The sequence below is a fragment of the Crassostrea angulata genome, chromosome 1 (assembly GCF_025612915.1).
Source record: "Crassostrea angulata isolate pt1a10 chromosome 1, ASM2561291v2, whole genome shotgun sequence".
Classification (NCBI taxonomy): Eukaryota; Metazoa; Mollusca; class Bivalvia; order Ostreida; family Ostreidae; genus Magallana; species Magallana angulata.
The window spans coordinates 42582334-42607221 of NC_069111.1; the positions used below are offsets into that span (position 1 = coordinate 42582334).

The following is a 24888-nucleotide window of genomic DNA, read 5'->3' on the forward strand; positions in this document are numbered from 1 at the left end:
TGGCATAAAATTTATATGAGGTCAATGATCAAAATTTTGAGACACGGTGTCTTTTATCGTTTTTAAGCATTTTTCAATATTTTTGTAGTGTGTGCCATGCGATTATCTGAACGAAAAAGCAAGATAAAACCAACAGAAAATATGCAAAATTGTGTTCACTAACAAATAAAATCTTAATTTTAAATATTATAGTACTACCAAAAATATTTCAGTGGAAAACAAAATCTGAAAAATTTAGTCCGAATTTCCTCTGTTTTGCTATAAGTCAAGCTTTGTCAGAGGCTTATTCCATAATTAAGTAAAAATATCGATTGTTATGTCAATAATAATTCATTTCATAAATACTTTTTGTATTTAAAACAAATTTTACTCCTGAAATTGAAATTGTTAACAATCCGGATTTGAGAACTCAAACCCTGAGTAAACAACGTCCTTAAAGCAACTGCTCTACAATTTTGGTATTAGAATTCCAAGATAAGGATTTGACAAAAGCAAACCAATGTTAAAAAAACACACACTAATAAAGCATAATACATTTATTTCACAACCACACAAAGACTAATTCTACAAAATGTATACGATTTTCAATCCATTTTCTTAATTATGCAAATGCAAACCTAAACAATGATGCAACAATACGTAAAAGGGAGATTTTTATACTAATATAAAATTTTAAAGTAGTCTTAAAAGAGACTTTAATTAAAGGATACTTTAAATTAAACTAACACAACTTTTAAGAAACATGGGGTTTGTATTCAATGTTGATTACGTAAATAAAAATAAAACGAATATTGTCAAAATTTAACGATGAATAAGAATATGAAAATCACGTATACATATAGAATACAAAAAATTCAACCTTATAAGTATAAACCTTAAGTAGTATTTGCACACGCGGTATAACGGCGCCCAGAGGCATATTTTTCATATAAAATCAAGAATATTAAGTGGTTACCGTTGACTCTCATGGACTACATGGAAATTTGAGTTTTGAATTATTTCAGAATAGATACAGCTGTTACAAACACTTTAAAGCTAGAATATTTAAACCGAAACAGCATGGTAACAACCGTAATCGTCCATATCAACGTGCTCATTCTCATTGTCACAATCTAAAAAAAGACAAACAAGTGATTGGTTCTTAGGACAATTTCAGATGGATATGACAATTAAAAGCATGATCCATTGGAGAAAGACGATCACAAAGAAATAGTACATCAAGACCTGGTCGTATTGAGACGCTACTATCTTCCACGTATCTTCCACTACCTGTTCGACAGTAAGCGGCTTGACTTTACCGTCCTTTACATTTTGTACAAATCTATCATCTAATTTGGAAGCTACTCGAATCTGTGATTTCCTTTTACACATGTTACATGGAATACGAAAAAAATTGAGTTGCAAAATCTTCAGAACAGTTGCAGCTGTTTTCGACACTTTTAAGCTAGAGTCTCTATAGTGGAATCGCATGGTGACAACAGTAAGAATGCATATCAACGTACTCATAGTCATTGTCACAATCAAAAAGTAGGACAGTAAAGACATTGGCTCTGAGGTCTTTGGCATATTTTCGCTGATTAGAGTCAAGAAAACGGCGAACGACAAAAATATTGTGATGGCATATGACACACGCTCACCGCTTTCAACAGGTAAGGCAAAAACCAGAGGGTTAAGAATGGACAGGAGAAGGATAGGCGCCAACATATTGATGACAAAGTAAAGAGCCCTTCTCTTCAAATTGATCCGGAGTTCAATTATATTTTTAGTTTTAACGATTTTAGAGTATTTCATCTCGGTGTTTTCTAGTTCCCATAAAGTATTGGAAGAATAATAAGATGTATCGATAGTAGACATGTTACTTCCAGGCATCAAAATAGCTTCAGATGGCAAAAAACCCCAGAGAGCAAATGTAAAGAAACAAGACTGTGTATCAAAGGGGAAATTGTACATGTTTACATTACATAGAGATTTTAACAATCCTACAGGTGACCACTGCACTATGCCACTATAAGATACTCTTCCTATATAATCATCATCCCCTATCGCTTCCATCTTATTCGCAGGATTAATCAAAAACACGCTTGGAACCCAAAGCTTTTTCTTAGGAATGGGTAGCATCTCAATGTCACCATAATTACTTGGCGTCCAGTTCAGACGAAAGTCATGCCATTTGAGAGACAATCCACCAACAATAGATATAACCCCTAAAACTTCGTTGAAATCGTTCAAAGAAAAAATAAATGGGTGAACAGAAACTTTTGTTGCTTCCGACAGATTTTGATTTGGTCTAATGTCCGTTGAGTAGTTTTGGAATAAATCTCCAAGAAGTCGTTCACCGTCATAAAAACTTGCACAATGAACAGTCAAAAAAGACAATCCAGCGATAAATAACAGAGAGGTCCTGGAATTCCACATATTTTTCATCGTAAAATTTAATTCATTCACTCCAAAACCCACAAGGCGACTGAAGGCTAAGAATATTTTATATAACACTTGTTTATATTCTTTTCAAACGTTTTCCACCTAGCTATTAATCTGAACGTTGAATTTCTGTGCAGAAATGATCAGGTAAATAAATGTCAAATTGCAAATTGCCAGGAACCTACAAGAACATATGAAGGTCGAAATGTTATGGATCAAGTTCAATTAACTTACTAGCAATCAACCACAAGAGGCTCAGGGGCCACATCGCTTACCTGAGCAACAACAGCCATAAATCTTATCAAATGAGCATAATCAGTATCAATTTCAAAATAAATTGACAATTAAGTACAGTCGATTGAACACAAAAAGCTAAAAAATCTGCCGATTTTAACCCACATAATACCAAATCCCTTTTGTTGTTTTAGACTTTCCTTTGTTCCTATTTAAAAATCTCCCCTTTGTGCCACCACTTTTCTCCAGGGAATCATGATCAAACTTCGATCTGCACAATCTGTACTTCCACACAAGTTTCAACTTTATTTTGGCTTCATGCTTTTCAAGAAGAATTTTTCTCTATATCTTACCATGTAAAAAAATCCAATAAAGTAGCCCCATTATACTCCAGTGATCCTGATTTAAACAAACGTAAATCTACTCCACCCGAGGACGCTTCCATAAACATTTTAGCTTTTCTGGACAAATTGTTTTTGAGAAAAAAAGATTTTAAAAGTTTTTCTCTATATATTCTCAATCAAAACTTGACCTTCCCATCGGGGCCCCACCCTACATCCAGGGACCATGATTTGAACAAACTTGGACGACGGACCCAATTCAAGTTTTCGCACCTCTGCGCAGAAATCCGCGCATATTCAATGAATATGAATGTCTTAATAACGTATATCAGAATAAGAGAAAACTAGAGGTCCGCAAGCTCACAATTGATACCCCCCCCCCCCCCGCTAAGAAAAAATCATAACTCATGTATTTTTTCTATTATAGAAAATATTGGATGAATCTATTTCACCGTCCATTTTCTATAAATAACAACTGCTCTGTTTTTTAAAACTGTTAATGCTTATATGAGTACACAAACCAATTCCTATTCCTTATATTCCAGTTTAGTTTAAGTTAACTGTTAATGCATGTGGACATTTGCATCCTTACGTTAACAAACATGACTCGAATCAAACAAAATTCCACATTTCAAGCAGCCATCTAATATAAACATGTTGAATTATTGGTATATTGAGCCCATTTTTTTTAAACAATGACCTTGAACTTCCTCAATTGACCCTGGGTCAAGGTCATGACACACCCTCAGCCTCAGGTTATAAGCAATCTTGATGTGAATTAAGAACTTCCAATATTTGTCCATTAGAAAGATATGGACTGGACATGAATTTTGCACTTATCTGCCAGTGACCTTGGCCATGCCCAAATGACCTTGGGTCAAGGTTATGACACACTCTTAGGTCATAAGCAATCTTTGTGTGAACTGAGAACTTCAAATGTTTCTCCGTAAGAAAGATATGGACCGGAATTTTGAATGAATTTTGTACTTTTTCTGCCAGTGACCTTGACCTTGCCCGAATGACCTTGGTTCAAGGTCATGACACACCCTTAGGTCATATGCAAACTTTGTGTCAAGTAAGAATTTCCAATGTTTCTCCATAAGAAAGATATGGACCGAACACGAATTTTGGGCCAAGGTTATGACACACTCTTAGGTAATAAGCAATCTTTGTGAAAACTGAGAACTTCAAATGTTTCTCCGTAAGAAAGATATGGACCGGAATTTTGAATGAATTTTGCACTTTTTCTGCCAGTGACCTTGACCTTGCCCGAATGACCTTGGTTCAAGGTCATGACACGCTTAATTTTCACTCGCCATTACCTAATTATACAATATAATAATATATAATGTATATTGTATTGTAATAATATATATAATTTGAATAAAAAATATATTGTGGTAATTGGGTCTGCCGTCCTTAAATCTACACTATCTGAGGATACTTCTACACAATTTGAGCTTTTCTGGAAAATATGTTTTTGAGAAGATTTTAAAAAAATACCAAAATATTTTCAATAATTTTTAACAATCTCCCCTTTCAAGAAGACATGGCCCTTCATTTTAACAAATTTAAATTCTAATTATCGACTGATGCTTTGTTTAGTTGAAATCGGCCCAGAGATTCTGGAGAAGATAAAATGTGAAAAGTTTACAACGACAACAGACAGCGGACAAATCTTGATCAGAAAAGCTCACTTGAGACTTCGGCACTGGTGAGCTAAAGACGCGTATTTGGAAAATTGCTGAAAACATCACCAGCAAATCATTTGATGAATATTGCTAAATAAAATCCTAAGTTCGACAACAATCATTAGTGACTCACCTTTTATTTTTACAGAAAATGCGTCTGCATCTCAAAATCAATGCAAGAACAATTAATTATCTACGACAATCAATAACTCTATTAAGTTATAAACCTGTGACCGTGTACACATGGATCTTGAAAAACCTTTGTTTTTTTATCAAAAATTGAATGAAATAGTAGAAATGACATTGATCCAAAAAACCTTACCACCGCATCACAGTGTAGTTCTAGTTCAGTGTATTCATTAATTTAAAGATACCGAGTTGCTGGCCGGGTGATTACATGGCGCTCTGTTTCAAACAACAATTACCAATGACAAAATATATATCGATTATCAATTAAATGAATTTGAAGTAAAATATCTTTAGAATTAAAATGGAATTGATAAAAAGAATATTGCTGACGAAAGAGGCTGGATAGTCAACAGACTATCGATCATATTAAGCTTAAATTTTAGGATATAGTTTGTAAATCTAAAACTATTACTTATTAAAGAAAAAATTCATATATTTTACCTTATTAAAGAGGGCGTTACAAAAAAGCGAGATTATTACCAAATAAAAAGGACCTTTAAATATCCGTTTCACTTGAAGAGTCATATCTAAATATAGACACATTATGTAGACGACTACATATTAACATAGCGGTTATATATGTTCCATATGTAGGCAAAATACACAGACATTTTACTCGCATTTCAATCGAACACAACCACCATTTGATTTCCATAAATACAGTTAAGAATATGACCTTATATTCTGAATTTTAATGTTAACATGATAATTTGATTTCTACTTTCCAGCGTGTTTAAAATATCATTCGTTGGAGCAAATAAATAAATCTAATTCTGGCTTTTCAAAACCGCCAGAGTTGTAATTATAATCATCGTATGCTGTTATAGTATCTATATAAACGAATACTTAGAAGTGGATATTAAAGAAAAGTGTAACAAATTTATCCTTACACATTTCATTTACCTATTGATTCATCACCGACTCATACTTTGCCTAACATGTTTGTTTGTTTTGTTTTTTTTTTTCAACAACCTGTTCATATATCTTTGAATATGGCATACCCGGTTATTTCATAAAAGGGTAAACCTTTATACATTGATGAGTACATTGTTTGGTACAAAAGAAAATGCTCATAATCCAAGTAAAAACGGGGACACAGTTATGATGAAAAATATACATAACCTTTCATGCGGTTAAAAAAAATATGTATAAAAAATCAAACTGTTTCGCGATTTGAACCCAATCACATAATTCGGACAGGGTTACAAACTATTCTAACTGCGTAACAACTCAATTAATGCAGACATCATGAAGAATTGTTTCGAGGAAATTAAACACAGCATTACTTGGATTTCCAAAAGTTATATTGTTTAAAAACATGCCCTTTTAAACAACAATCGGAAATAGCAGTTTATCAGATATTGTGATTATCTATATTTATATATCAGTTATTCTTATCATCCTTACCTGTGCATTACTTATAATGATAGATAGATAGATAGATAGATAGATAGATAGATAGATAGATAGATAGATAGATAGATAGATAGATAGATAGATAGATAGATAGATCTGCAATAATTGTGATATATTCCTATGTGTCAGTTATAACTGTCACCAATACCTAGATATTAGATATTGCTGTCATTTATATACAGATATCAGTTATTATTGTAGTAAATACTTGGATACCAAAGATGATTGTCATCTATAACTAATCATCAGTGTTAATAGGCATTTGATCCTATATCTAGTAAATATTATAATAGATACTTAGATAAATCATATAATTACATTGGATAACGACATATCAGAGATAGTCAATCATACAAAAAACATCACTTACTTCGGTAGTAATGATTATCCACACCTGGATATCATTGATAATTGTCGTACATTCCAGGATATCCATGATAATCGTCATCTATACCTAATTGACGGTGTTAAATTATCAACAATATCTATAAATCATATTTTATTGTCATTCATGCCACAACTGTATTTTGTACATTATTTACCATAAAATAAGTCCATGAATTAGATATAACCTTGCATTGGTACATTTCTATTCATTTAACCTAATCTAGGAATTAAACTACACTACTAAATATTTCATACATAATTATTCTTTCATCATCAAAAGCTATATGGTGCAGAAACAAGGTAAAGACGTGTTGTTATGCGCAGGATGATATAGCATCCTGTGTAGATGACAAAAATCCAAGAAAGGACTCACAATACATGTATGTAGAATATAAATCAGATATAGTGGTTATAAAATAAATTGTCATTCTGCTGCAGTTCGAAGAATATATTTGGTACCGAAAATCGAAAGATGAATACAACAAACGCATATGAATGAAAAATAAAGTACATATCTAATACAATACAATTACTATTTCTACCAATAAGATCTTTAAATAAGAGAACGATATAGATGTCTATATTTAAATCAGTTATTACATGAAAATTGCAATACATTTCTACATGTATATAATAAAAAAAATCTTTAATAATTTTATACTAGTAATTTTTGTGAAGAATACTCCTCTACACCATTGTGAAAAAGTTAAAAACATTTTAAGTCTCTGTTTGTATTCAAACTCGGGAAATGCAGGCAACTATACTGAAATAAAACAAATATCTACAGAGATATACACCCAATCTGTAAGTTACTAACAGTTCACAATCCAATAAATCGCCAAAGCATGGTTATGATATTGACCAGCAAAATTTCTTATATATTAAATTCATAAATATGTATAGATTCTCCAACGGGGAATATAGTATTTGATGTCACTCCCATCTACGTATCACCCAGCTCGACCTTAAGCATCTCTTCTTTACCCTCCATTATATTTTCTTTAAAATCCATCATCTAAATTAGAAGTATCTCGAAATTGTTAATTATTTTCCCGCTTGATTTATAGAATACATACTATATAATTTGACATTTGAGTTTAAAACACTTTAGGATAGCGGCAGCTGTTTAAACACTTATCAGCTGGAGCCTTTAAAGCGGAACAGTAAGAATGCATTAATGTTCCTGGTACAATAAAAAAATAGAGAGAAAAAACATTGGATATGAAGACAATTTCAGATAGACATGACAATTAAAAGCATCATCCATTGGAGAAAGACAATCAAAAAGAAATAGTACATCAAGACTCGGTCGTATTGCTCTGCTACTCCCTTCCATGTATCTTCCTCTACCGGTTCGACTTTAAGCGGCTCAACTTTACCCTCCCTTATATTTCTTGCAAACCCGTCATCTAAATTAGAATTATCCTGAATCTGTGATTTCTTTTTATACTTCTTACATGGAATGCATAAATATTTGAGTTGCAAAATTTGCAGAATAGTGGCAGCTGTTTTTGACACCTTTGAGTTTTTAAAGTGGAGGCGCATCGTCACAACAGTAAGAATACATATCAACGTACTCATAGTCATTGTCACAATCAAAAAGTAGGACAATAAAGACATTGGCTCTGAGGACTTTGGCATATTTTCGCTGATTAGAGTCAAGAATACGGCAAATGACAAAAATATTGTGATGGCATATGACACACGCTCACCGCTTTCAACAGGTAAGGCAAAAACCAGAGGGTTAAGAATGGACAGGAGAAGGATAGGCGCCAACATATTGATGACAAAATAAAGCGATTTTCTCTTCAGATTGATCCGGAGTTCAATTACGTTTTCGGTTGTAATGAGATATGAGTTTTTCATCACAGTTCTTTCTAGTTTCCATAAAGGATTTGAAGAATAATACAATGTATCAATGTAGGACATATTACTGCTCGGAATTAAAAGAGCTTCCATGGGAAAATAATCCCAAAGAGCTAAGTAAAAGGAGCATGACTGGGTGTCAAAAGGAAATTTGTACATGTTTACATTACATAAACTTTTGAACAAACCACCAGGTGCCCACTGCACTATGCCACTATGAGATATCCTTCCTAAAAAATCATCATTCCCTATCGCTTCCATCTTATTCGCAGGATTGATCAAAAAAACATTTGGAACCCAAAGCTTTTTCTTTGGAATAAGTAGCTTCATAATGTCACCATAGTTACTTGGCGTCCAAGTCAACCGAAAGTCATGCCATTCGAGTGAGATTCCACCAACAATAGTAATAACTCCAGATACTTCGTCAAAATTGTTTAAAGAAAATATAAATGGGTACAAAGAAATTATAGTTGGTTCAGACAGATTCTGAATTGGCCTAATGTCTGTTGAGTAATTCTGGAATAAATCCACAAGAAGTCGTTCACCATTATTATAATTAGCCCCTCGAACATTAATAAACAACGAAACACTATTTACGAACAGGAAACTATAGAAACTCTTTATCATCATCATCATCATCATCATCATCATCATCAAATATTACAAACAATGTCACGAGATGATTGCGCAATTTCTAATTAGGAATCGTCTTCCACTTCGTTTCGAATCTGTAAGGTGCAATTATTTTATGTAGAAATGCTGTCCCTCCAGTTCGTTTTCAAAGTCAATTGTTGATGACTACAGACACATATGAAGGTTGATAATATATTGCAATTAACCTAAAGAACTTACTGTAAATCCCATAAATAAATTGCATATGGAAAATCACCGAATACACCACTTGCAGGTCATTTAATTGTCTCGTTTTGCTCAATATATCACAAGTTTGGTGACTAGCATTGGTATGACCAATTTTTTTTGTAGAAAATACGTCATCGTCTTCAAATCAATACAGGGCTAATTAATGAATTATTTAAAACCTCAACAATTCTTAATCAATATCAATCTATAACTCAATTAGGTTTAAAATAATCTTTTGAAATAAATTATTTGAGGAAGAATTAATTAAATATAATCAAAAGTTGTATTGATTAAAAAGACCCAATATTCTACAATTAAAGGAGCATGGTAACGAATTGAGCACTTAATGAAAAAAATTATTTTTCCATTTTTGATTTTAAGAATGTTTCGTACACATTTATCTCAGTATTATTCAAATAATGTGTTTGGGGCCAACATGTTCAAATCATTATGAAGACGCAATTAGCCGAAATATTGCTTAAACGACGTGACACAACATACAGGATCGATGTACAACTTTAAGGAATGAAAGTTTTAGGAGGCAAAGTAGGAGCTTTACAATTAGTAAACTAAGAGTTATATAGTGTTATTATAAAATTAAATTCTGCTGTGATTTATGAAACAAATTTTATATCAAATTTCTCTTATTAGAATATAGCAAATCTAAATGAATCTACAATGAAGGTGTGTAATAGCCGTGCATCAATATATACAAATATACTGCACATTAACACAATTGGTATTTTTACAATACTAGTATGCACACTTTTGCCAATCAAAAATTTACTATTAGAATACAGAAACAAAAAAATATATAGATTGTCTTTTTATAAATATGCACCAAAATAGTAAAGTTATTCTCAGTCATAACTAATACTTGAATGTCAATATATCTCAGTTACATAATACAGTTTGTGAAATATCTGGTTACCATATTGACAAGCAAAACTATATTTTCTAATTTCTTATACAATACATCTATCAAAAAAAGAATATAGGAATTTTAGGTCGAACTTTAGGATAGTGGCAGCTGTTTTAACGTTTTAAAGCAGGCGATTTTATGGCGAAGTAGTAAGAATGCATTAATGTTCTTGGTACAATAAAAAAATAGAAGAGATATGACATAAGGTCTGAGGACAAGTTCAGATAGACATGACAATTAAAAGCATCATCCATTGGAGAAAGACAATCAAAAAGAAATAGTACATCAAGACTTGGTCGTATTGCTCCGCTACTCCCTTCCATGTATCTTCCTCTACCGGTTCGACTTTAAGCGGCTCGACTTTACCCTCCCTTATATTTCTTGCAAATCCATCATCTAAATTAGTATTATCCTGAATCTGCGATTTCTTTTTATACTTCTTACATGGAATGCATATAAATTTGAGTTGCAAAATCTTCAGAATAGTTGAAGCTGTTTTCGACACTTTTGAGTTTTTAAAGTGGAGGCGCATAGTGACAACAGTGAGAATGCATATCAACGTACTCATAGTCATTGTCACAATCAAAAAGTAGGACAATAAAGACATTGGCTCTGAGGACTTTGGCATATTTTCGCTGATTAGAGTCAAGAAAACGGCAAATGACAAGAATATTGTGATGGCATATGACACACGCTCACCGCTTTCAACAGGTAGGGCAAAAACCAGAGGGTTAAGTATGGACAGAAGAAGGATGGGCGCCAACATATTGATGACAAAGTATAGCGATTTTCTCTTCAGGTTGATCCGGAGTTCAATTATATTCTCGGTCGTAACAAGATCGGAATATTTCATCACTGTGCTTTCTAGTTTCCATAGAGCATTGGAAGAATAATAAGTTGTATCGATAGTAGACATGTTATTGTTCGGTATCATAACTGCTTCCTCGGGCATATAACCCCACAACGCTATTGTAAAGAAACAAGACTGCGTGTCGAATGGAAACTTGTACATGTTCACATCACATAGGGTCTGAAAAAGTCCTCCGGGTGTCCAATTCACGTTACCATTATGGAATATTCTTCCTAAAAAGTCATCACTCCCTAACGCTTCCATCTTATTTGCAGGGTTAATCAAAAACACACTTGGAACCCAAAGTTTCTTTCTTGGAATGGGTAGCATCTGAATGTTACCGTAGTTTGTTGGTGTCCAGGCGAGACGAAAGTCATGCCAATCAAGAGCAAATCCACCCACGATAGAAATGACACCGGAAACTTCGTCAAAATCATTCACAGAGAAAAGGAACGGGTATAAAGATACTTTGATTGTTTCAGACAGATTTTGACTTGGTCTAATGTCTGTTGAATAATTCCGGAATAATTCCCCTAGGAGATTCTCTGCGTCACTATACTCCGCAGCAAAAGCATTACGATAAACAAGTCCAGCAATCAGGAACACAAAACAACTGTGTAAAAATGTCATTGTCCTCCTTAAAAGAAAGATACGAGAAGAGCCAATACGTTTGAAAATATTAAGCTCCCTAAATTGTTCGTTTAAATTCTGTACGCACTAGTATTCATTTATATCGTAATGTTTTTTAAAACTGAAATCAAGACAGAAACGTTTGAATAAATACCCTGACGCGGCTCAATAGACAAGAACCTAATCTTCTTTGACACTCAACAAACGCCAAACAAAACAAAAACGCAAAAGCAATGACAAGTTGGTTCCACTGAATAATTTTTAATGCATTGACCATATTTACAAAAAGGTTCAATTAATAAATGCATTCAATGACACAAGTTCATCAGAAGACCCATGGTACATCAGGTAAATAGATTAGATTAGTTATCGGTATTTGATAATGAATTTGCTTATGTGTATTCAGAGATAGGATTATATAAATGGTGATAGAATCAGTTAAGGTAATGAATTCAATGGATTGACCTCTACACAGAACAGATTTTGATCTAATTTGTTAAAACGCGCTGATCCAATGATTAGGTAATGCTAATGATAAAGAACTAATCAACCTATTACTTGATCAAAAAGTGGATGTTTACAGGTAATAAAGCATCTGCTGGATTTGTACACAAAGCACTGTTTGCATGTTTCATTAAAACTTTCCTCTGCTTATGCTTTTACAGGAATTTCGGATAAATTTACACTTTTTTAAAATACAAATGTAACTTGCAAAAAGGGATACATAAAGATAAATATAAAATAGACATATATTCCATCAAACAAATGTTAGACCAAATCATCTAAAAGCTTGATTGTATATTTTGTTTGTATAAATGCCAGCGTTTGCATTAAAAAAAACTTTTTTAAATAAATGTGTATATACAAAGATTTAAAGATTAGACCGATAATAACAAAACCAAAATAATCCACACAAAAAATATCAGGACATAGTAGTAGTACATCAATATTCTATCGTACTCATTAGCTAGAGATTTCCAATTCATTTTGACCACATCAGTCTTTTCTCTTTCAATTTGTTCCAGATTACTATTATCTGTCCTGTTTTCTGAGCACTTGTTATTCTCTTTGCTGGAGACTGTGATCCGAGTGCCTTTCATCCTGTATCTTTTAAACAGCCAGCTTAGTTTCAAATACCTCAGAAGCAGTACCAATTTCTTATTAACTTCTTTCTCTTCTTCTTTGAAGTGTAAATATAAATTTAAAATAGTAAATACAATTATAAGTGTGCTCATACACATTATTACAATTAAAAAATAGGAAATTGCTGCCATGGGCTCAGATGACTTTGGCATGTTATCATTGATGAGAGTTAGGAACACAGCAAATGAAAGGAAAATGGTAACAGCAAAAGACACACGCTCACCACTATCCACGGGAAGAATAAACACAAGGGGATTCAGAACTGAGAGAAGGAGTATTGGAGCTAGCATGTTAATAACAAAGTATAAGGCCCTTCTACGCAATGTCAGTTGAACTTGCAACAATGAGCTTCGTGATCCGTTATCCAAAGGAATCAGGATAGCCTTTTTCATTTCCCACTGGCCATTCTCTGTGTAGAATAATGAATCTACGCTAGTAATGTTATCAAGAGGCTCCAAAATAGCTTCCGCTGATAAATACCCCCAAAGTGTGAATGTTATGGTACAGACCTGGGTGTCAAATGGGAAAGAATACATGTTTACATTGCAAAGTGACTGCACCAATCCTCCAGGTGACCAAATCACAGATCCATCAAAGAGTATTCTCCCAATTACTTTCCCATCACCAATAGCCTTCATCTCATTGGCAGGATCTATCAAATAAATGTTTGGTGTCCATATTTTGTCCTTTGGAACTGTTAGAGTATTCACTCCACCATAGCTGCTAGGTGTCCACCCAAGGCGGAAGTCTTTCAACTGCATTGAAATTCCAACCACAGCAGAAAGAATGCCAGAAATCTCATCAAAGTTGTTGATGGAGAATAAATATAACTTAATACCAATTTTTATTGGTTGTGATAGATCTGCTTGTGGTCGTAGATCTGATGAATAGTTTGTGAAAAGATCCTGATACAGAGATGAGGTGTCTGAAAATACTGCACCTTTCACTTGAATCTCACAAGTTGTCCAAATAAGAAACAGAACAACAAAAACTAGCTTGGTCTTCATTATTTCTTGAACTAATGTTCAAAACTTCACGGTACAAATTCTATTGTCAAGAAATCCAATTTGATAGCCAATCATAGGTACATTTATCAATAAGAAATAACTATTCCAAAGAGGCAGGTCAATGCCTTGGGTCTTAATATTTAAAAAATATACAAGAGATCAAAGACTAATCCATTGGTTATGAAGAAAAGGGATTATGGTCAATCCTTTGACAAAAGAAATCATTACAAGTGTTACCTTTTTGTTCTGAACAGTAAGAATTTAATTTACAATGGAAACACCACTGACCAAATGTGGGATAGAAAAGCTCAACCCATTTTAACAGATGAATTGTGATATTTTGGAGCTTATGATTAACTTTCAAATCAATTGGAAAATGATTTAGTTATTGGCTTAAAAGGCATTTATGAGCATCTAGTTGACCCAACTTCAATGACTCAATGTTAAGATAGCTTGCAGGTTTACTGCATGCGAGAAAACATACCCTGAAAAGTTGTCCACTTGATCATTTTGTTTCAAAGTTTCATCTCTAAAATTTATTTAAAATTTGTCTATGTACTTATGATGTTATCATGTTTTAAAGACAGCAATTCTTATCAAATCAAATGAAATATAATTATAGTATCATGCACATTTTAGTCAATAAACACATCTCAAAACTATCCTCATATATCTTAAACAAATCAGACATATCATTTAATTTTACTCAACACAGTAACAGGGGAAGCAAATTTAAATGAATTCATAACAAATTATCACTATGTGTATGAGACCAAATTTTTGCTAATTAACTTTAAAGATTAAGACTTCACAAAAATTTTAATTTTCATTATGACTTTGATAGCATGATGTCATCATTTACTTGCGTCTGAGAACCAAAAAAAAAGGAAGAAAATTTATTGATTTACTAGCTACAAATATAAGAACATATAAATAACGATTTTGGATTAAACACTTCTAACTGACATTCATGCTTTAAAGAACAAAATGTGACCTTAAATGTCACATCTTAAGGTTTCTATCACTTAATAATCAAGTACATGTATTTGTATAAATACTGAGTCTGCATTTAACATTTTGAAATACTTCATTCTATGTGCTAAAGAACATTTGTAATTTTTACAAATTGTCTGATTTTGCTAATACGGCTAACTTTCTATGTTGATTATTATAGTGACATCACCAAACTGTGAACTACCTTAAGGTATTGTAAGCTTGGAAACAATTTACTGTATAGATCAACCCAGTCTTCTGGGCTGCAATATTAATGACGATTTTTTTTAAATGTAAATTACTGAAACATTTCATAAAAATATAGTATCAAAAATCATTAAATCTATGTGCATATTGTTCACTATGATTCCTGGTAAAGTATTTGAAGCCCATGTATTTACCAGTAGTATCCAAAAGTACAATTAAGTTGCATTTTCCTTAGCATATGTTAAATCTTCATGATACAAAGTTCATGCAGATTATTTGTATCAAAACTCACTATTTTAAACTTTTTGTATAAAGAAAGTTTTAATTTTTGTGCTGTATTTCGCTTCCAGATTTGATTGGGATGGGAATATACATGTGTTCACTTACCCAATAAACCCCCGTAACCACAACCAATGTCTGCAAACTCCACTCTGTGAGGGCAGTCTGTGATCTTCTGTCCAGTTTGGTAAAAGTCTGGGTAATGTTCACTCCAGTCCATGTCTTCTGGCTTCACTGGCCTGCAAGACACAAGAAATCAGCTGTTAATGACAACCACATAGTTAAGGTTAAACAGTAAAACTTGGATACAGGCAAATCCAAGAAACCAGTGGAATTATTTTGCAATATCCATAGTTCATAATATCTGTATAACAGAATTGAAATATTTAGGTATAGGGTGCTATTTTCTTCAAGCATAAAAAAACATGCTATGGAGAGAATTTAATAAAAATCCTACATATTAAAACCCAATATATTATCAAATTGTGAATTGACGAATTTTCGAAGATCTTGATATATACTTTTTAAAATTAAAATCAATTAAATATTTTTAACTTTAAAGACTATAAAACAATTTGTTATGTGATATGAAAATTTTGATATTTTTCAGGACACAAATTCAACTTATTGTATATTAATAAATTATTTGAGTCCAAGATAACCATATACAATCTTACTAGGAAATGTGAAGAGTTTAACCAGTTATTTCACAAAACCTTGCTTTATCTGTGTTTTCTTCCAGTTATTACTTCTGTTCATTCTAATATAATAATATTCAATAAAATTCAAAATGTTAATTGAACAAGATTATATTAACAAAATATTTTTTTAAAAATGATATGATGTAACAAAACTATTTCATTTCATAATGGGCATAATTTACAAACACTCATAATTCATTTTACACATAATATTTGAAAATTTAATAATTACTATTTTAATGTATAATATTTATTAATGACATAACCATGAAGCCAACACACCTTTTTTATAGAATGGTCTAAACTGTCTTTTGTCTCTAACCACTTTACCGGATATGATACTGGCAAACACAACTATTTATGAGAATATATTTATTTCAGTAATGTACAACTTTTCATCAAAGGGAAATGCTGTATTTACCATTTTTGAAATGCAATGGAAAACATTCCCTTACAAAATGATTTTAAAACATTGCTAGAGGAGGGATGTAATAAAACAAAATAGCACCAACTATCATGACTAGTAGTTTTGATAAGGTGATGTAGATGTATATTCTTTCCTATTTAAAGTGCTAGTCTTCCATATTCTTTGACCATACAAGTGTTCTCTATCATTCTACTTATTGGTATCAGAAATATATCATTTTGGGTATTTACACGTATATATATTAAAACATTTGCTACTGTAGTAACATCTGGCTCAACATAAATGTCAATGCAAGGTGATGAATATTTAATCTATGTATTATAGGTTTTAGATAATCTAGCAGATGAAAGAAAGTTAGAAGATTTTTTATTGATTTCTCCATAGAAATCCAACATAAAAAATAAACAAAACTGGTTAGTACATGTAAGTACACCAACAAATGCCACTAAATGTCACCAATTTGTGGCTAATGAATCAAGAACAAACTATCTGTATGATGGAATAATGGGAATCAATAAGGAGTTGTTGTCTTATATACACAGTTATATCATGCTGCCAATTATCTTATTGTCCAGTGCCAGCTGCAGCTAATTTGAGTAGGTTTCATATGCTGTGCAATTCCCTAGAACTCAGGGTGATACTATATCACTTATAATTTATATTTTAATCACATAGTGTATTCGAATGTCTAATAAATGCGCAAGGGTATATTGTAGCATTGACCAAGTACAGCTTTAGTTTATTGGGTTACCTTTATTTGGTCAGACAATGTAAGGAGCAGCACCCCAATTCCAATCGCAGGATAAAATGAAACAATTGGCACTTGTAACAAGGTGTATTGGTTGTTAAAACATACTCAATGAGTAATTTCTATCAGTATATTGTTAAGTGTTGGATAGAGTGGGGAGCAGTGTGTTTTAGAATGGAGTCGATGACAGGGTGTCAAGTTGACAAAAAGTGGGAACGAGTTGGCAATTGAGCGAGTTCTTTAATTCATTGTTTTATCAAGTGTCAGACATTTGATAGAAAAAAGGACAGACAGGGTAAACATTTTTAAACTGATGCATTCAGAAATGGGAATGCCATCATATTATAACCTCTTCAAACCAAATTTTAGTTGTAAGTAGCTCAGATTAATTTATAATGAACAGCTGTTAAAACAACTATATATACAGCTGATATATACGTTCCAATTTTATATACCGGGTATATCTACATGTACGTACACATCGAAATTGTGGTCTGTCATTGGATTTGAGTGGGCTCTCTGTCTGTAAAATTTCTTCTGTGGTAAACGTACTGGTTCCATTTTTAAAGTATTAAACAGGACAATTGCAAAACAACGTGCTTCTTTGGTATTCTTTTACTTTCACTTTCATATGAAGACCAAACCCGATTATTAAAATGAGCTCTGTACTTTGTGGATAACAAGTGCGATTAATTTTCTCGTAAAGATCATTTAAATTATCTTTTAAAATAAGACCACGACTACTTTCATTTTTAATATGGCATATTTTATTTGATAAAATTTAAATACTTTTATAATCGGGATCGATATTTTATCTGGCCAAATCATCAAAACAAAACAGGAGGTGGCCTTCTCGATATTTTGAAGAATATATGTGGTAAAGATATCTTGTAAATATAAACATGATAATTTTATTTGAAACGTAATCAGTTTTTCAGATTATAACAAAACGTACTTTTGATATCTTGTTCATTTGTTTGGGAAGTGATTACATAGTGAATGCAACGTAAACATGTTATCATGGTAATAGAGATGGACACGCAAGGTTCATAACTCTTAAACAGGTTGGGTCAAATCGCCTAGATGGATAATAAGTCCGTGTGGGACTTTATAAATATCAAAAAACGGGATGTGAAATATATGTTCATGTACGGTTATTTTTTTTTGGTACTTTTGGTACAGTGTGTTATGAGATTAATCTCCAAATAGTCAAAGACCTACCGAGGGGTAATTCTTCAAACAAATGGGATGCAGATAAAAGATGCTTACCAAAACTTGTTACATTTTATGTAAAATATCACAACCGACCAGATTAGCCAATTTTAGTAGTTGCCCAAACCTTGTTTAAAGTTTGAGGTTAATAATGAGTGTCTTTTTTCCAATGGTAGTTGTCTTTAAAAAGATATTTGGAATAAATTTGCTTTTTAACAAAAAGTGTTTAGTACCATTTGCTTCTATGATAAACCTACAAATTCAATCCACAGAAGAGTGTACATACAAAAATCAAAAATGTACCCTACTAAACTCTTCAAGGTACTATTATCATACTATATGGTATAGTTTATTGCAGAAACAAGTGCCTGTGTGTTTGTACATTAAAAATCCTTGAAATACCATTAACACAGGTTCCATGACAACCTTTGCTCTATTAAAAATTGTCCCCGTGCTGCAGAAAACAGATTCTCTTAGAGATCTTAATCTGTACCATGTTGTAAGTTTATTTTCCAAAGAGATCTTGTACCTGCCTGTATCTTTTTGCATTGGTCATGATATGTACATAATGTGACAGGTTATTTTTTAAGAGTTCTGGGGAATATTCTTACATAAAAGAATATAATTAGTTTATTATAAATTTATGATACACAGATATATTATATGTAGTAATAAAAGTTCTGCTTAGTCATACATTGTATTCGATATGTTTCAGTGTGTATAGCACATTTTATAGTAACTGTTATCACAAGTTTTGTCTAACTTATTTTTAAAAAGTTGGGGTGTATTTTCATTTTGATCAAGTGAGAAGTATTCCACTATACCTGTAATAACAAGAAAAGTCCAATTCAAAACCATGCAAATGTAAAAAGAACAAGTTTTAAAGCAGGAGGAAAAATTCCTTAACTGGAAACATACAATTGCCATGTCAAACCCAGTATAAATGAATACTTTCTTAGTGATATCACACTTTTTGTGTTGGGTTGAAGGGATTAGTTTCATAAAGACAAAAAAAGATTTGTGAAGAATTACCTGCAAATCCAATAACCTGGTTATTTTCTTTGTATATTGTAGATGATGTATTGGTAGCAGTCTAGCATCATGATTGGACCAATCGTGTACTTCACCCTTATACTCCTCACCGTTGTTTGTGCTGCATTTCAGTATGTGGCTCACAGACTACGTAGAGATGCTTCAATTGGGAACAACCCTATGTTTGTCCGGTTTCAGCGTGGCTATTTTGCTGCCTATCTGATGGCCATGTTTGCTGACTGGCTACAAGGTCCCTACCTCTATAAACTCTATCACCATTATGGTTTCCAGGAGGAGCAGATCGCCATCCTGTATGTGTTTGGGTTTGCCTCCACTGTCCTCCTGGGAACCTGGACACCTATTGCTGCCGACCAGTTTGGCCGAAAGAAGTTGTGTATGTCCTTCACAGTCTTGTACTCCGTGTCCTGTATATTGAAGCTATCAACAAGTTACGGTGTCCTCTTAATTGGTCGGATCTTGGGTGGTATTGCAACATCTGTGTTGTTTTCTGCATTTGAAGCCTGGTATGTCCATGAGCATGTTGAGACCCATGATTTTCCAAAAGAGTGGATTGCAGTAACATTTGCCAAAGCATCATTCTGGAATGGCTTAATGGCTATTTTAGCAGGATTCACGACAAATGTACTCTGCGATTGGATGGGCTTTGGACCTGTTGCTCCATATATCCTGGCTATTCCATTTTTAGTTGCTGCTGGTGTTATAGTTATGTATACATGGAATGAAAATTACAGTGGACATACCATTAAGTTTAGGAAGTTATGTGGAGAAGGCTTTAAAAGCATTGTAACAGAGGAGAAGATATTCATGCTAGGAGCTATAGAATCTCTATTTGAAAGTGTTATATATATCATTATTTTCTTATGGACACCAATTCTAGAACCTGCCAAGCCTATGTTAGGTGTTGTATTTTCAACATTCATGATTAGCATACTGACAGGTCAAGCGTTCTTCCAAGTGCTGAATTTGCGCAAAAAATTATCAACCACTGTTTTACTCATAATATCTATTGCAATTGCTCTGTTTGCTAATTTATTATTGGTGTATTCAACTCACCCTGGTGCCCATGACTATGCCCTCTCCTTTTCTGCTTTCGTAGTTTTCGAAATTGCAGTCGGTATTTATTTTCCCGCCATGGGATTTCTCCGGTCTAGAATCATTCCCGATACGCATCGCTGGAGCATCATGAACTGGTTCCGGGTTCCCATAAACCTGATCGCGTGCGCCGTTCTCTTACTGCTCCACGAGGACGTGTTCAGACACGGGAATCAGATGATCTTTGTGATTTGTGTGGTCTTGCTGTTCTTGGCCATTCTCAGTGGTGTTCGGTTTAAAACTCTGACAAACGATGATGAGAGTTTGAAACAAGAGGCTGGATGGCAGGAAAGTGACCATATTCATAACATCTTTTAATAAAACAACGTATCGATGTAAAATTATCACTTTTATTGTATCCTGGCACAAGTTTTTGAATTTTTTTTTTTAGGTTTTGAAATTTTGTAAAGCGTATCATATTTATTCTATGTTGAAAGTACACTTGTACAAAGTAATACTAATATACTCTTTTCACCCAGTCTAACTAAATTCATTTAGAGGATATGAGGAAAAAGAGTCGGATTTTAATCCTGTCATACTATTGTTTAACAAAAAATTTGAAACTTGGTTGCCCTTTTAGATCCATTTTAAGGTATTTATGTGGTGCAAAATATGTGATCTGTACTTTGTTTTCAAATAGACGTGTAAACAACATACAAAATGTTTATCGTGTACATTCATAAATATAGTGATGTTATTTAGATGCTCATATAAAATTGTGTTTAAAATCTAGTTGACTTTATGAATTCCTTTTAAAAACAACTATAGTATACGGAAGCTTATTCAGGCCACGTTAGTATTTAAATTAATTTATATTGCATTAAACCGCAATAGTTATTGCGTTTTAATGCAATGTTTTGCGTTTATTCGCAATGTATTTTGGCAAAAAAATATCGCGATTAAACGCAAAATGGATTCCGTTTAAACGCAAACTTTTGCGTTTTAACGCAGAGTATTGCGTTTAATCGCAAAAATATTGCGTTTCAACGCAAAAAACATTCGAGTAGCGATCATCACCTCGAAATGTTACATGACATTTCATCAATAGAAAACAATGTCCCAGAAAAGAGGGAATCGTGGATAAAAATGTATAAGGAAATTTGCATTCTATATTGTCAACCCGAGTTATTAAGAACTGAAAATTGTTCAAAACAAATTGATCACCATGTTCTTCTATCTGCATGAGTTCTGAAACTTCCGATGGAAACATCGCCTAGCTGAGTCTGTAGAAGACGCCTATGATTTTATGTACATGTAACTGCGTCATGTAGCAAACCACAAAATGCTATACTGTATACGCATACATAAATGTACCATATAATGGCACTATTCAATTTGTTTAAGTGTGGAAACAATTACACCATGCCAACTCTTTATTTTTGGTATTGCATCTTTTAAGTGAAATCAAAAACTGCAATACTTGTATGATAATGACATTATTGAATTTGACGCTGTACGTCATTTGCATACGTATTAGATATCAGTTTCCAAGATAGGACCGTACAGCCTATCGCACGCAATATTTTTTGTCGCCTTTGTTTATTAATGACAATGTGCGTAAATATTTCGAGTTGTTATTAACCTAAAAAATTAGGAAAATAGTGAAAAACCGAGAGTTTGAAGGACGTTTTGACATTTAAGATTGAAAATTGTAACAAAGTATTAAAGCAATATGAGCTGTATTTTTTAGAATTTTATTTTGCTGCAAAAACCCGCTTGTATGATAAGTCTGCATGTAACTTAATTTTTTATGATATTCAAAATTTTAAAAAAAAACTATTAATTTCTGTCAGAAGAAAGATTACTCTTCTAAGGAATATAAAGCAGATCAGTACGACATTAATTCAATTTTGCTTTGATTAAGGCTTCATAAAAGGTTTTTCCCATAAAAACATGGCTAACAGAAATTTAAAAACCATGATATTTTTATTATTTTAGTGGTATATATAACATTTTCGTAAAAAATAAATTCAGCATGAAAATGCAGCTCATATTGCTTTAAACGTGATCGCCAGACAATGATGACAAATCTATAGGCTTTGAAAAAATAAAGTTTCATTATAATATTATAGGTACAATGTACATGTAATTGAACTATGAGGTGCCTTTTTTAGTATTTATTGTTTCCAAGATATTACCAAATTTAAAATGAATAGGTGATATCACCTTTTCAAACAGTAAAATCGTATTTCAATAGCTAATTTCATCTATTCAAACTCAAAGACTGATATCGATACATGTAATAGTTATTGCGTTTAAACGCAATTTTTTTTAATTTTTCTGCTAAGCTGGCCTCTATGAGCTTCCGTACAACTAGATCCTTGATATATATGATATGACTTTGTCTCTAAAAGGTAATTCATATGTCAGTTACCTCAAGATCAATTGTACATTAAGAATATATAAAAACAACAAAATTCTGTCACACCCATGCGCTAATATCATTACTAGTTTCCGATTATGTACTTGTTTGCTTATTGGAATCTTGGATAACTTGCTTTATGAATGAATTCATCGATTTAAAATTTGCTTTTATAAAATTTCAATTTTAGCTAAGATAGATAGATAGATAGATAGATAGATAGATAGATAGATATATATATATATATATATATATATATATATATATATATATATATATATATATATATATATATATATATATATATATATATATATATATATATATATATATATATATATATATATATATAACCTGTGCCTTGTATTATACATGTATGTTGTAAAACATGGTATTTTAGAGTTAATTCTGAACTTTTAAAACTGAACTAAACGCCCGTTCAGGAAATCTTAACATTAAAAAACCTTAACTTGAGAGGAATTTTATGTAAAATGTATAAGTAAAGGAACGCACTGCCTTCTATATGTTTTAATTTTGGTATAAGAATTTACCAACGCAGATTAAAGTCAGCTTTATTGACCACGACAGCTAGTACAGGCAATATTATCAGGAGAGCAGATCCATCTATGACTTTATAAGGATAATCTAGGATAAGTATGTACTAGCATTCGTGGCCATAAAAATGAAACTATTTAACTGACTGTGTTGTTAAACTCTTATTCCAAATCACATGAAAGGCAGTATACAATAAAAAGACCGTGATCGGCCACCGTCTCTCTGGGTAAATCAAAGTACTGAGAGTACTGAAAGGCGGGGTCTTGAAAGTTTGAATTTGTAATAGTTCACGTTTTCCTCCATTATGTTCCAAAAATTAGGAGTTTGAATTAGTTGTTTCAATCTACATGTAGTATGCTAAAGTTCGGATTTTTGCAATTGCCTGATACTTTGTCATAATTTTGCTAAATCCCGACCGGGACTGTTCTTCATAATTGTAGAAAATTGACACAACGGTATATTATGTAAAATAAGACCCCAAGAAATTTTTTTAAAAACTACAACTAACCGGGAAAATCAAAACAACTATATTTAGGTACATTGTATATAATTTAAATCGTTATATCTATTTAGTTTGTGATCAAAGGGAAAATCTTTAAGTCGGACGGTATCTGTTATACAAGGTTTATGGAAACTCCGAAAACTCTCCAACTGTTGAATTACCGAACAAAGTTAACATTTGTATACCGATAACAAACACAGGCATCTAACGTTAGAAATATTTCTTTTTTACAATAAGATTATTCCAAGTATATGGTGGCATATCTCTGCCCCCTGTGTGCAAGTTATTTTTCTCTTAATTATGTTGACATGCAAGATAAAAATGGTGACATGCAAGATAGTTATGTCAACATGCAACATAACTATGTTGACATGCAAGAAGTCTGCAATCAAATAAGAGTTATAAAAGATCTCAAATATCGCCAACATGTGACATCCAAGATGCTAGATACGCTACCTATTGATGTCAACATGCAACTTATTTATGTTAAAATGCAACTTCTTTATGTCGACATGCAATATATTTATGTCAACATGCAATTTAGTTATGTTAACATGCAAGATAAATATGTTGACATGCAACATATTTATGTCAACATGCAACATAGTTATGTTGACATGCAACTTATGTTTCATGTCAACATATTTATCTCGCATGTAAACATTACTTTGTTGCATGTTGACATATTCATCTCGCATGTCGACATAAATAACATGCATATCGACATAAATAAGTTGCACGTTGAAATAAATAAGTTGCATGTCAGCATATTTATCTTGCATGTTAATATAAATAAGTT

General features: G+C 32.5%; 6 protein-coding genes across 8 annotated transcripts in view; 1 reads left to right on the top strand and 5 right to left on the bottom strand.

The window, feature by feature from the left end:
• LOC128162099 (tRNA (guanine-N(7)-)-methyltransferase-like) overlaps positions 1 to 17950 on the bottom strand; it is a 31254-nt gene extending 13304 nt beyond the window's left edge. Inside the window, exons 1-2 of the mRNA XM_052825300.1 lie at positions 17792 to 17950; positions 15546 to 15676 (exon numbers count right to left, since the gene is read on the bottom strand). Of these exons, the coding sequence (XP_052681260.1) occupies positions 15546 to 15676; positions 17792 to 17874 (214 nt within the window). The 5' untranslated portion in view covers positions 17875 to 17950. The remainder of the gene's footprint in view (positions 1 to 15545; positions 15677 to 17791) is intronic.
• On the bottom strand, positions 1121 to 2964 carry LOC128162081 (neuronal acetylcholine receptor subunit alpha-6-like). Its single transcript, XM_052825279.1, has one exon. The coding sequence runs from the start codon at positions 2422 to 2424 to the stop codon at positions 1153 to 1155; it is 1272 nt and encodes a 423-aa protein (XP_052681239.1). The 5' UTR covers positions 2425 to 2964; the 3' UTR covers positions 1121 to 1152.
• On the bottom strand, positions 7701 to 9206 carry LOC128162057 (acetylcholine receptor subunit beta-type unc-29-like). Its single transcript, XM_052825248.1, has one exon. It carries the CDS (start codon positions 9197 to 9199, stop codon positions 7913 to 7915), a length of 1287 nt encoding a protein of 428 aa, XP_052681208.1. The 5' UTR covers positions 9200 to 9206; the 3' UTR covers positions 7701 to 7912.
• On the bottom strand, positions 9227 to 11983 carry LOC128162091 (acetylcholine receptor subunit beta-like 1). Its single transcript, XM_052825288.1, has one exon. It carries the CDS (start codon positions 11806 to 11808, stop codon positions 10549 to 10551), a length of 1260 nt encoding a protein of 419 aa, XP_052681248.1. The 5' UTR covers positions 11809 to 11983; the 3' UTR covers positions 9227 to 10548.
• LOC128162024 (molybdate-anion transporter-like) lies at positions 12039 to 21402 on the top strand. Of its 3 annotated transcripts, none has more exons than XM_052825239.1 (2): positions 12039 to 12156; positions 19600 to 21402. In XM_052825239.1, the coding sequence occupies exon 2, from the start codon at positions 19627 to 19629 to the stop codon at positions 20986 to 20988; it is 1362 nt and encodes a 453-aa protein (XP_052681199.1). In that variant the 5' UTR covers positions 12039 to 12156; positions 19600 to 19626; the 3' UTR covers positions 20989 to 21402. The 3 variants fall into 3 exon arrangements, with proteins under 3 accessions (XP_052681199.1, XP_052681197.1, XP_052681198.1); XM_052825237.1 differs by lacking the exon at positions 12039 to 12156 and adding an exon at positions 18118 to 18190; XM_052825238.1 differs by lacking the exon at positions 12039 to 12156 and adding an exon at positions 18147 to 18203.
• Positions 12045 to 14427, bottom strand: LOC128162065 (neuronal acetylcholine receptor subunit alpha-6-like). Its single transcript, XM_052825255.1, has one exon. It carries the CDS (start codon positions 13956 to 13958, stop codon positions 12687 to 12689), a length of 1272 nt encoding a protein of 423 aa, XP_052681215.1. The 5' UTR covers positions 13959 to 14427; the 3' UTR covers positions 12045 to 12686.
• Positions 21403 to 24888: the final 3486 nt, after the last annotated feature.

Coding starts and splice junctions, on each gene's coding strand:
- LOC128162081 (XM_052825279.1), bottom strand. CDS start 2,424: ATGAAAAATATGTGGAATTCCAGGACCTCTCTGTTATTTATCGCTGGA.
- LOC128162057 (XM_052825248.1), bottom strand. CDS start 9,199: ATGATGATGATGATGATGATGATGATGATGATAAAGAGTTTCTATAGT.
- LOC128162091 (XM_052825288.1), bottom strand. CDS start 11,808: ATGACATTTTTACACAGTTGTTTTGTGTTCCTGATTGCTGGACTTGTT.
- LOC128162065 (XM_052825255.1), bottom strand. CDS start 13,958: ATGAAGACCAAGCTAGTTTTTGTTGTTCTGTTTCTTATTTGGACAACT.
- LOC128162024 (XM_052825239.1), top strand. CDS start 19,627: ATGATTGGACCAATCGTGTACTTCACCCTTATACTCCTCACCGTTGTT.